The sequence below is a fragment of the Austrofundulus limnaeus genome, unplaced genomic scaffold (genome assembly GCF_001266775.1).
Source record: "Austrofundulus limnaeus strain Quisiro unplaced genomic scaffold, Austrofundulus_limnaeus-1.0 Scaffold12, whole genome shotgun sequence".
Taxonomy (NCBI): Eukaryota; Metazoa; Chordata; class Actinopteri; order Cyprinodontiformes; family Rivulidae; genus Austrofundulus; species Austrofundulus limnaeus.
In genome coordinates, this window is record NW_013952414.1 from 1,922,681 (window position 1) to 1,934,995 (window position 12,315).

General features: G+C 39.8%; 1 protein-coding gene across 1 annotated transcript in view; it reads left to right on the forward strand.

The window, feature by feature from the left end:
* The window catches only part of ccdc191 (coiled-coil domain containing 191), a gene marked incomplete in the record, with an annotated part of 17,151 nt that overhangs the window by 1,006 nt on the left and 3,830 nt on the right, over window positions 1–12,315 (forward strand). The window contains 11 exon segments of the mRNA XM_014002221.1: window positions 689–841; window positions 1,006–1,181; window positions 1,294–1,520; window positions 2,754–2,892; window positions 2,965–3,155; window positions 3,236–3,470; window positions 4,061–4,470; window positions 7,665–7,756; window positions 11,078–11,160; window positions 11,241–11,342; window positions 11,403–11,546. Of these exon segments, the coding sequence (XP_013857675.1) occupies window positions 689–841; window positions 1,006–1,181; window positions 1,294–1,520; window positions 2,754–2,892; window positions 2,965–3,155; window positions 3,236–3,470; window positions 4,061–4,470; window positions 7,665–7,756; window positions 11,078–11,160; window positions 11,241–11,342; window positions 11,403–11,546 (1,952 nt within the window).

Here is a 12,315-nt window from a genome sequence, read left to right on the forward strand (position 1 = left end):
CTTAAATGCCATGGAAATGTATATATTTTATTAAGTTTATTATGTTTGTTTTATTGGTTCATTGTTCTCCATGCATTTTAAAAAATAAAAAACAAATTAAAAATGTAGAGAATTTTTTTGAGGACCCCCAAGATACCTCTCGCGGACCCCAGTTTGAGAACCTCTGGTTTAAAGAGCTGGAGTGCAGTTGAATGTATATTTTCTTCTACTAATTGTTCCTAACTGACATGATATGTAAATATTAATAATACAACTATTTTGAATTTACTCAAATCTGAGGCATAGGAGCAATAATGAACTTATTTTTGGTGTATTTTAGCAGCACAGTTTCATGTGGCTCTAGCATTTAAGACTGTTAGACATTATATTATTATATAATTACGTGGTTCTTTTTTTACTTTTTTACTTTTTAATAACATATGTAAGTGATAATTTGTATTGTCACATTAAATTAATAATATAACTCCTACCTGCTGCAAAGTCAGATTAGAACTTAGTTTAAATGCAGTCAGATTCTCATTGCAGTGAGTCTTCAGATCAGGAAAAGTTGGGTTGGTAATCATGAAGGCCTGCTGATGTCACCTGATTGAAAAACCATGTTACAATCAACCTCCCAGATGAAACAAAAATAGTTATGGGTTATATCGATCATTGCTTTTTAAAATTTGTTTGTTTTTTTTCCCCTCAGCTCAAACTCTTCTAGGTGATTGGCTGGGCACTAAGTTACGTTTGGAGCTTGGGATGGATGATGAAGATGATCTGAGGTGTTCTGCTGTAAAGACACAACCTGCCTCTCCAGCTTCCCCACATCCAGCTGTCCACACCCCCAGCAACTTTGATGGTGCAGAAATTATTACTTAGTTAATCATTACTGTTTGTAATCATCTAGTTTGTAAATGACAACAGCTTATTTAGGAGTTTTATGTTAAACTGCATTACAGTAGACATGATTACAAAAGGCAATATGTAACTGTCTCTTTCATGTTTTTTGGGAAATATGTGTAGATCTGTATAACCGCCTGGCTGAAGAAGAAGAAAAATCTGCTGTTAACAGTTTCCTACAACATCTCATGGAGCAGGATCTGCTGGACTCTGGGACGATGGAGGAACTCTCACTCGATGGTGGAATCAGTAGGAAGTTCAGAAACCCGATCCTCACCATGGAAGCACGTCATCAGCAGGTATTTGACTAAAACGTGTGTCAGTTCCTCAGGTTGTAAAGTGTTAGAGCTGTGAGTCTGGACTGTGTCATGTTCTCGAGTAACACAAACTGTTGGCTGGGTACTGATGGAGGTGCGCGAGAACAGGGTGCGGCGGGAGGCCGAGAGGCAAAGACAGCAGAGGGAGGAGGCTGCAAAGCAGGAGGCCAGGAAGGAGGCGAAGAGGAGGGAGCAGGAGAAAGAGATGAAGAAGAAGAAGCTGGAGAAACAAAGAGAGGAGGAGTTGGTTCAGCAGGAGATGATCAGACTCCGACGTCAGATGGAGGAGAGGAGAGGCCGGGAGCAGCTCCTTCGACAGAGGCATGAACAACAAACAACTCTTATAACAACAACAAACAACTCTTATAACAACAACAAACAACTCTTATAACAACAACTATTATGACAACAAACAACTCTTATGACAACAAACAACTCTTATAACAACAACAAACAACTCTTGTAACAACAATAAACAACTCTTATAACAACAAACAACTCTTATAACAACAACAAACACCTCTTGTAACAACAATAAACAACTCTTATAACAACAACAAACAACTCTTGTAACAACAATAAACAACTCTTATAACAACAAACAACTCTTATAACAACAACAAACAACTCTTGTAACAACAATAAACAACTCTTATAACAACAACAAACAACTCTTATAACAACAACAAACAACTCTTATAACAACAACACTTGTCAAGTGGTCCGTCCGTCTGCCCATCCTTCCTTCCATCCATCCATCCATCCTTCCTTCCTTCCTTCCTTCCTTCCTTCCTTCCTTCCTTCCTTCCTTCCTTCCTTCCTTCCTTCCATCTATACATACATAAAAATGTTCTCATCAGTTGACATCTTAAAATCCTCAGGTTTTTCAACAGCAACCAAAAATAAAATCAAATGTTCTCTGCTTATTAAAGAACATCCAATCACGTCGGGGTCACCAAATTTTCAACAAAGTTGTGTTCAATAAATTTGGAAGTCTGAATAAAACAGCAGAAAACCAGTTGATTCTCTTGTAGAAGACTTTATTCTCAACCTGATTCCATACAGGCCCACAGCCACACAAGCAGCAGCACTGTGAGAGTGAAAAAAGGCCTTGGCCTAATCAGAACACAAACAATAACACAAACCCTCTCTACCTCTCTAGCAGCCGGCATCTATCCCAGGCTGATCTAAGAGAAGAAAGCATAATGATTAATGATGAGTCAACTACTTAAAGTAACGTTGTAGATCTGAAAACTGATCACGCCCCTGGAGRCGGTAACTTTTACGTCAGACATTAGAACGTAACCAACTTTGTTTATGTTACAAACAGAATGGAACACATTAATTAAACACACTGTCATTCTCTATTTAAAACATGTGGCTGCAATGATCAGAAAGTGTAAAATGCAAGACTGGATCTTAAATTCAGTTATCTAGTCACAAAATTTCCTTCACATCCATACATTCATCACTTTGTAGAAATGTGAGCTTTATTATATTTGTGAATATCGTTGCTAGATCAAGTAGCTGTTTATTTGAACGTTTGTTGTGCAGAGAAAGAGAAAAAGAAAAGAAGCGAGCAGACAGAAGCGTTCAGCCAACCCCAACACTTCTATCAAAGCAGCAGCAGGAAACAGAGCGACTCCACCGAGAGCAGCAGATTCAGGTGCAGATTCACATGAGGAACCTCAAGGTTGGTGCTCGCACTGTGCGTAACCTTTCAAGTGCTTTAATTCATATAAATGCATATGTGCTCGCGTTTTAGTGTCTGCACAGGCATTTTTCTGGGTGGTACATGGTGGTGATGGACCGAAGGTTGTGTCTGGGTAAGGCGGTGGTCCTCTGTGATTGGAGGAGGCAGCTGAAAGCGTGGCGAGCGTGGCGGACCGTGGTGTGGGCAGAGCGCGAGCGGCGGGAGGTGGCGAGAACAGAAGAGGCGCTGCGAATGGAAAACAGGCAAGAACCAAGATGTCCTGTAATGAGTTCTCTAACCTATCGGAGATTAAACTTGTGATCTTTTTTGGTAATTCCACCAGACAAATCCAGCTCGCCGTGGAGAGTGACAGAAGGCGATTGTTACGGCGATGTCTGAATGAGTGGCAGCTGTGCTGTCAGGTGGAGAAGGCCCAGCGGGAGCTTAGGGCTCGACAGCAGGAGACAAAACAAAAGATGGCTGCTTTACTCGCTGCTGCTTCCACAGGAAAACTCCTCAGGACCCCTGCTGATCAGCCAATCCCTGCCCCACCTGAACCTCCAAACCAATCAGAGGAGGTGACTGCTCAAAACTCAAAAACTCAAAACTGCAGCATAATTTTCAACAAAAACAACTATATAATTAAATTTTTATAAAGCTTCACAGCCATTACTAAAACATCAGCTCTGCTAGTGACAGGCCACGCTAAGGTCCGACTTACTGCAGCAAGAAACACAGTCAGAAAAGTAAACAAAATAACAATCCTTTCCCTTAGCATGGGACAACCTGAACCTTTCGCAGGATGTCAGTAAGAAGAAAACATTTCAGCTAAAATATTTACAACTCAAGAGAGAAGATGGGAAAAGAACAGAGGGGGCATGGAGCGTGTGGGAAGATTTTTTCTACATAGACTCATAGTCTGCCTGTAACTTTGACTTTTTGTCATTGACCTCCCTTTCCCCTGTGGATCCCATCCTTATGTTTACACCCAAAAGGGGGAGAAGGAGGGTCTTAAAGAACCAAGAAACAGAATTTAAAGTTAAGAGTTCTTGGTGGAAGGTCTAGAAAAGAGTTTTTGCATTAAAACTTCTGAATTATTAAAGCAGCACAAACTAAAAGTTAGGCTTCATTCCTTATTTAAAATACTGTATTTATTTCTGTGTTCCAGATGGATCATCCCAAGTTGAACACTTTAGCTCCTCGAGCCTTGGCGCTGCATCAGGATCAACCCCCTSTGAGTTTTGCGTCCCGACCCTCCCAGCCGTGGCAGGTGACCCGACGCCACGCAGCCCCCAGCGCCGCCGAGCTCCGCGAGGCGCGACAGAGAGCGGAGAGCGGCGCAAACAGAACGGCGCCACCGGCCGGCAGGTTGGAGAACAGACACGCCGTCCAGCAGCAGATCATCACGCAGCAACGGAAGCTGCTGAAGGAGCAGCAGGAGCAAATCTCCCGGCTGACGGAAAAGCAGAACATGTTGGGTTTGGAGCTGGAAATGGAGAAAACGGCTCAGCTTACCCAGCTATCGCTGCTGAAAGGCTCCAGACCAAAAGGCTGCAGCTTTGACCTGAAGGAGCAGAGGTTGGTTCACTGAACACAACAACAAATGAACAGCAGCTTAAAATATGAAAGCTGCATAAAACCAGTGGTTCCCAACTTATTTTCCTTAAAGCTCCCCTGTCTTACCTCCAAACCAAGCTGAGCCCCCCAATCCCTCGCTACTCCCCACCTCTACCAAAGACTCGTTCAACCTTTATTTCTTTATCTAAATGTAAGAAAATTCGTATTCAATAAACTGAAGTCGATATTAAAAACACAATTGTTAAATAAAATGATTTGTAGAAGGAATCAAACCATACAACACCAGAATTCTGGATCTGAGTGAGGTTTATCGTCACTCAAGCTGACAGGAAACCAACACTACCCAAAAACCAGGAAGTTCATATATACTTTTTTTTTTTTATATTGAAAGCTTTATACAAACCACAAGGCAGTGTAACAAATACGTATTCGAATACAAAATAAAGAGGCATAGGTGCAGAACAGATAACTTAAAGAGAAAAAAAACTATATATAAATAAATCATAACACTGAAAACGGGCAATTACAGGCTACAAAACAGCTAAATTATGTTCTTCAATAATGTTGAGAAGTTTCTTAGCTATAGGAGACACCATTATTTTAAGGGCTTTTACATAGAGTAGAAACTCRTTGATAAACACACAAAATTTAGGAGACATTTTCTTACATTTGGATTTSTGTATATATGATTTGGAAGTTCATATATACAGTATATACACCTTCTTCAATGCCTGCGTTCGCCCCCTACTGACCTACGGCTGAATCACAGGCATTCAGACAAAATCCTCAGCTACTGTCATCACAACGTTTGATTATGTGTTGTCACATACAGTATTTTGGACATGTAACTAATCTATATCAATCAAAACATAATAGATGAAACACTGTCAACATTACAAAAAGGAAAACCTAAGAATATAGTGTTGTGCTTTTAACATCAGTACTAACCTCTAATAACTTTAAATTTCTTCAATTCCCCTGTTCACATTACCAAATCCTGTGAATAAAAATGAGAAATTTATATTAAGCCATATGTTCGCATTAAGGCACAAATGTGTATGCAAATTACCCTAAGCGATACAGCACAACGTGGAAAATTTCTAACATCCCACCCCTGATATAAAGTAATATGATCCATTAATTCCACCCCAATCAAAAAAAACATAGAAAACATAAACTGAACTATTGTCAAATACCAACCAGGTCAGCTGTGTTTATTCTTTCGAGGCCAGAGGTTCCAGAACATGGCCTACCGTCTGGAACAAGTCCTCAGCACCRTTCCATCTCCCCCTGTCTTCCGTGGCAGACTGACCTGGTTACTAACAACATCCCTGCATATTAAGATTTAACCTTAGCTCATCAACAATTAAACCGTACAAAGAACAGTAAAAACAAATCAACCAAAATGCTAAAACAGTTCTAAACATATCCTGCTTAGTGTGTCACTTCTATAAAAAGAATTAATAATGAAAAACATAAAGGAAAATCAAAAAACATTTTACAAAAATCATTTACCATCGACTCGTTAACCTACAAATATGTCAGACTACGTGAGTGTAACTATTTCAGTATTATCATTCTATATCTAAAAATGTCAGCTAGAATTATCATTTTTAGGGCCTTGGTCTCCACATCAGTCGTCGTCTGCACCATATGGATATTGTAGTGGTGGCACTGGAGCTGCGTCCGTCGTCTGTACCATCTGGTACTCCATGGTGGGATGTTGGTGTAAGGTATTTCGAACAGTCCGGGAGATGGCCCTCAAGCAAAATATTCTAGCCACAGGGATGCCACAGAAACAGCAAAAACCTAGTATTACCACCGTCATCACTAATGGCATCACAATAGCAGACATCAGATTTTTCCAACCTCCAAAGATCTTCATTAACCATCCCTCCGTCTGTGTGGCAGCCCCTGAGAAATTGTTCATCTTCACAGACAAAGTTCGCAGACCTTTAACAGCCTTTGTAAATGACCCATCAGTTTCAGTATTTCCAGGAATAAAKGTACAACAAGCTGACCCAAAAAATGAACACACTCCACCTTGTTGTTTTTTGTTGTTCACATGCCAGTGGAGGAGACATTATAAAACTAAAAAATGTATTGTGAGTTTTATTATTTATCATTATTTTTATACACATCAGAACAAATGAAAAGACCATATTCATGTAAACAAGAAAAATACTGTACATAGTTTATGCTAAATTTCACAAAAACTGTTACAACTGAACTATTCAGGCATATTTTTTCCCATTCTTATTGTTGTGCATTTAAGTAAATAACAGGTTAGCATGAGCTAACATGTTTTACTTTTGGTATTAGTAGTGATTACATATTTGCATAGAAATTGATTTATTGTGAGTACAAAAACAAAATATATATATATTCTGCTATGTTTGGTCACATTTTCGAAGATCCACTGCAGAGGAACCAAAGTGCCACATGTGGCCCCAGAGCCTCAGGTTGCAGACCCCTGTGTTAGGTCAACAAAGATTTGATTACACCTGACAGACAAACTGTGGTCCGTAAAACAGTTTTATGTTCTTAGTGAACTCATTCATTCTGTTTGGGGTCAGGAGGTCATGACTGTCGAGAGCATAAAAGTCTAATTTTAAAAAAATTCACCAAATTCGGTCACCATTTAGAAATCTGGAGAGGCTTTTTGTGATGGTGACCTTTTCCAGTTTAAAATATGCAGATTGTTGTGTTCAGGTTCATGAATAAAATTCTTGTGATAGCCCTCAAACACTCCCAAAGATGATTTGCCTCTTCTATTTAGCACAAAACATTTAAAATATATATTTACTGAACCCCTAATCATTTAGACACGAGTTAAAGGAGACTTAATATCTAGTTTAGTATCCATATTTACTGTTTTCATGTTCTAAATTAATGTGATCTTTAAAAATATAAATAACATTTATTTTTCAAAACAAATACATAGAGCAGACCAAATACTGGAAAAAAGATTTAAAAAATGGTTTTAGTTTAAGTTTACATTTATATCTATGTATCTGACTGCTTTCTAAGGCGAAAAAACTTGACCCTAGTTTTAAATTTTTGACCAATTTTTTTTATTTTTTCAGTTTTGCCTTCAGAGTGAAAGTTGTCACGGGTAAATCAGGGTGATGTGAGCATGCAGACAGACGTATGACAGGTTTTGTTTCCTCTGGCTGTTATCACCTCTGTTGCAGAGCGCCGAGGGTTCCAGCAGCACCTGATAGTCAGAGTGCAACTTGGAGGAAAGCTGTCACGCGGCAGACGTGCCCCCATCCAGTGGTCACAGGTCAGTCTCAAAGCTCCCTCAGCCTGCGAGCTTAACGACAAAACTCAGAGAGAAGCAGAAGCTTTCACAGAAGGTGCTTCCAAAGAGTGTTACTGTAAAAATATGTTTTAAAAGTCAGAATATAGTGTGTATCTTTTACTTTTATGCAAATGCACCTGGCTGCTAAACAGAAGGGGGGAAATGTGCATAATAAAGATAAGTTATATACAYATTAACCCCAAGGCAGAATTATTGGTCACACCTCATTAAGGTTTACCTGTTAAAACTTTCAGAGAAGTGAAAGCCTCTGAATGTTTCTCACAGGCAACAAGGAGCTTCTTGTACCAAACAGATGGTTGTTTCTGTTAGCTGGAGCTCTTTAAAGTTGGCTGGATTTTTCCTTTCCGAGWCTTTCTGCTGACTTTTTCTTTGTGCAGTCTTTAGTAGTTGTTTTGTAGAATTAGAATTTGAACTTTAGCCTTTTAGTTTGGTGTCACTGGATAAAACATTTTTCTCTGAAATCCTTTGAATAATACGGAGCCCATCCAGTGATGAATTAGGCCTCCTGTTTAACACAAATATTATTTTGACATCTCTGACTTGCCAAATTTTTAAGCCAGTTTTATTGTCACTTTCATAGTTTTATCTTCAACTGCTTGTAATTTTAACTGTCTTAAGTGTGCATAGAAATGTTTTTTACCAGCTTGTAGCAAAGATTCTTATGTTTCTGTAGATACCAAACATGTCTATGTCTAACTAAAAGAACTTATAGTAATTAAAGAGGAAAACCGGGGGTTTGTGCTTAAGAGATGAATGAACCAATTGACGGGCCGAACTTTGGTCACTGGCCAGTTGAATAGCTCTGTCTTAGTGTGCAGCTTTAAGACACAAATGACCACTGGATTTGTATTTGTCCAAAAAACTTTATTTTAATGTTTGAAGTTCAACACTCAAAACAGGCTCCTCTCAGTCTGTGTCTTTGCTGTAGAAGCTGTYGGAGTTATGTTGCATTCAGGAGCACAGTGTTTCCTGACACACAYCTAGGATGTTCAGTGTCATCTCGTGAATAGGCTGAAAGATGAACYGTCCGTTTAGATTACACATACACCAAAATTTTAATGATAATAAACATGGGGTATCTTTTAAACAGTTAAACACAAAGCAATATATAAACGCACTCAAACGATGTCTCTCACAAAGCGAAGGCTGCTCAACATTATCTCATGACCACGAGGTAATAACAGAAGCCTGGTAATCAACCATTTATTCAAGTCAGGTGTGTTGGAGCAGACAGACCTCTAAAACATGCAGCCTAAAGACTGTTTACACTATATTTAAACTGAATTTACTACAATAATAGTTAGGGTTGTTGGAAAAATGATCAAACATGACTATATGAGTATTACAGCTGCAGCGATATCTTAATAATTGAAGGTGTGGAGGTGCATGTGTGTGTTGTCTGATGTTGATTAGCTGTGGCAGGCATCTTTGAGCTGATTTGGCTCCAAAAGTGAATCAGTTTTATGTCCAGGGACTATTTGAGAGTAAATATTATACAGCTGACTCCAACAGGTAATGTCTTRAAATCAGATCTTACAGGATCAGCTACAGAAATGCTACATTTTAGCTAAATATCGCTAAAATTGACTGAATTATAGCTATTTTTTGTGTTTTATTAATGCTGCTTAGCTGTGGCRGCCATCTTGAATGGGCTGAGTGCAAGAGTTAATCAGCTGTAGCGTCAAATGATTATTTTCTGAGCATTGCATCCAAATCCATCGACCGTTTCATGAGATATTTGGCTAATGCTGCAGATAAACAAACACGCAGACACGGGCAAAAACTAGGGGTGTCCTGATGCTGTTTTTTTCTCWAACCAAATATGAGTACTTCATTTTGAGTACTCAAAGATACAGAGTACTTACTGAGTTAGTATTTAAACAGAAGACATTTMTTTTATTCAGAACAAGGTGGCTCCCCTTCCTTATTGGCCTACAGCCCCTCTGACTGGATCAAATCAAACACACGGCATGTTGCAACATTTTAAAATAAATATAAACAAAGTATGAGTACTTGTTAAATTCTGGTATCGAGACACCACCAGCAATAATATTATCAGTTAACCCTGAAGGCAAAAGAGCCTCACATGAACAAGCTCCCTGGTAAATTTCAGATTTGATCCAGCTTCACACACCATCTCAGTTTGAGGTCATCAGGTCAGAGGTTGTTGGTGGTCCCCCGCACCCATTTTAAATCCCGAAGGGATCGGTCTTTCCAAGCAGCTGCACCCCACATCTGGAATGCACCGCTCCAATCTGTACTTGATTCTATTGGTGCTTTTAGAAAGCATCTGAAGACTTTCTTTTACAAACGGCTTTTAGCCAAGTTGTTTTTTCTACCTGTTTTTTTACCTGTGCTTTTTTTTAAGAATTTAGTGCTTTTATGATGCTTTTAAATTAATTTAATTTTTTCATGCTTTTATTCGGAAACATTTTGTGATTTTTATATCTATGAAATGTGCTATATAAACAAACTTTAYTTACTTAAAAGGGCATCGAGGTGTGGACAGATGGAATAAACTCTCAGCATTTCCACGATCATAACGTCTCTAATCCAGCTTTGGTCTGTTTCTTTCTCTCTTAATTAAAGAGTCAGTTTGATTAATTGAAAAGGCAAACGTCCAATAAAAACTAATTGTCTCCACTTCAAACACAGAATCTAAAAGGTGAACTTCTCTCGTTCTGTACCCGACAGCAGACAAACAGCTTCATCCTGTGTTGAGCAAACCATCTGTAGCAAACTTGATGCTTTCATAAATAAATCAATTAAGTCCTGCAGCTGCTCCAAACTTGACCCCATTAATACTGATCTCACACTGCGGTGGGAGAAACAAACGAACCACTTTGTCTTCAGTCTCATTCAGTTGGAAGAGGATTGATTATTTTACAATATCAACTGACCTTTGACCTTTTTCAAACGGTTCTACAGCATCTCCCCACACATCCATACATTGATTTTTTTGCAAGTTTTGTTATTATTCATGCGGTTGCTGAGATGTTTTTCTCACAACCACATGAACCCAACGGCAAAAATGTTCTTTGAACAGTTGCCTTTTGGCAGCAGGTGATAAACTCTGATCATTKCCCAGACTTTGCTTCAAGAACTCAATAATTTGATTCTTATCCACACAGGGTCCCTCGTAAATGCCTACTGGTGGTGCATAAAGGGATAAATTGTATTCCCACATAGTTTTTCTGTTGGTTACAGGGTCTTTGATGACTTTGAAACGGTTTAGTTATTTTACCAACAGCGTTCTGACATGTCTGCTCTGTCTCTCTGAAGCCATGGAAGCCCGAGYTCGACAGCGCGCAGAGCGGAGGAAGGAGATCGAGGAACTCAAGAGAAAGAAAGAAGAAGACAGGCTGGTGAGCCACGATTACGCCTTGAGGCTTTCAAACGTGGACGGTAGCACAAACGCGCGCTGTTAAAATGGAAACCCTTTTAGGCCGAGATGAAGGCCGCCGTGGAGCGGAGGTGGAGGGAGGAAGAGGAGGAGAAACGCRAGGCGGCGGAGAAGAGACGGGAGGAGAAGAGGCGGGAGAGAGAGGTGAGGCACGGCGACTCATGCGTGATGGCGTGGTCTCTGGTTAAAACACTGTCTGTGCAGAGGGAGGAGGAGAAGCTGAGGCAGCAGAAACAACAGCAGGAGCTCACCAGGCTGGCCCGTCAGCATCGCCACAGAACCTTGTTGTCACATCGAGGCCTGGCGCCCTGGAAACGTCTCATTCAGCTAAGACGAGACAACATGCAGGTAAATCACCTGTTTATTGCAGCTGTCAGCCAACAGCTCACACCCAGTAAATTTTGCAGTGTTAAATCAACACTTAAAGAGTTAAATTTAACACTGTGTCCCAGTCTATTTGGTCCTTATCGGAAATGGTGTCAATTTAACTCTTTCCATAGTGTTTCAGAGTACAGTTTAACTCCAAACAAAGTTAAAAATTAACACTGACTAACACTGTACAGTGTTAATAAAACTTAACACTCCAAGTCAAATAACTCTGATCAGAGTAATTATGATTCTACTCCACTGTGGTGACTAATCACTTCTGATTCTCATGCTTTTCAACACGGCATTGAGTTATTGGTGGTTAACACTGGAGGTTCATACCTCCTATGAGTGTTAATTCGACACTCTACTGTGTTGATTACTCTTCTGCTGTGTAGAGTGGTGTAAAACAGACACTGAGGTGTCAGTGTAAATTTAAAACTTTAGAGTTAAGATMAACTCTTTTTAGTGTTGCACTAACATTACACAGTAATTTCAGGATAAGTGTAATGGAGTYGACCTTCACACACCAGGAAGTACCTCTCACTCATGGTGTTGATTTCTGGCTAATAACAAACTTAAAATTTATCTTACCCCCCCACCCCCCTGTGAAAAGATAACTCCGCCCCAAGGCGAAATTTGAAAAATGCATCAAAGTGGGTAGGGGAGGGAGGGGGGTTAGAGAGCGGAGGTGTGGCCAGGAGAGAGAACACGACAGCTAGCATTAGCATAATTGATGCTACATGCAGAG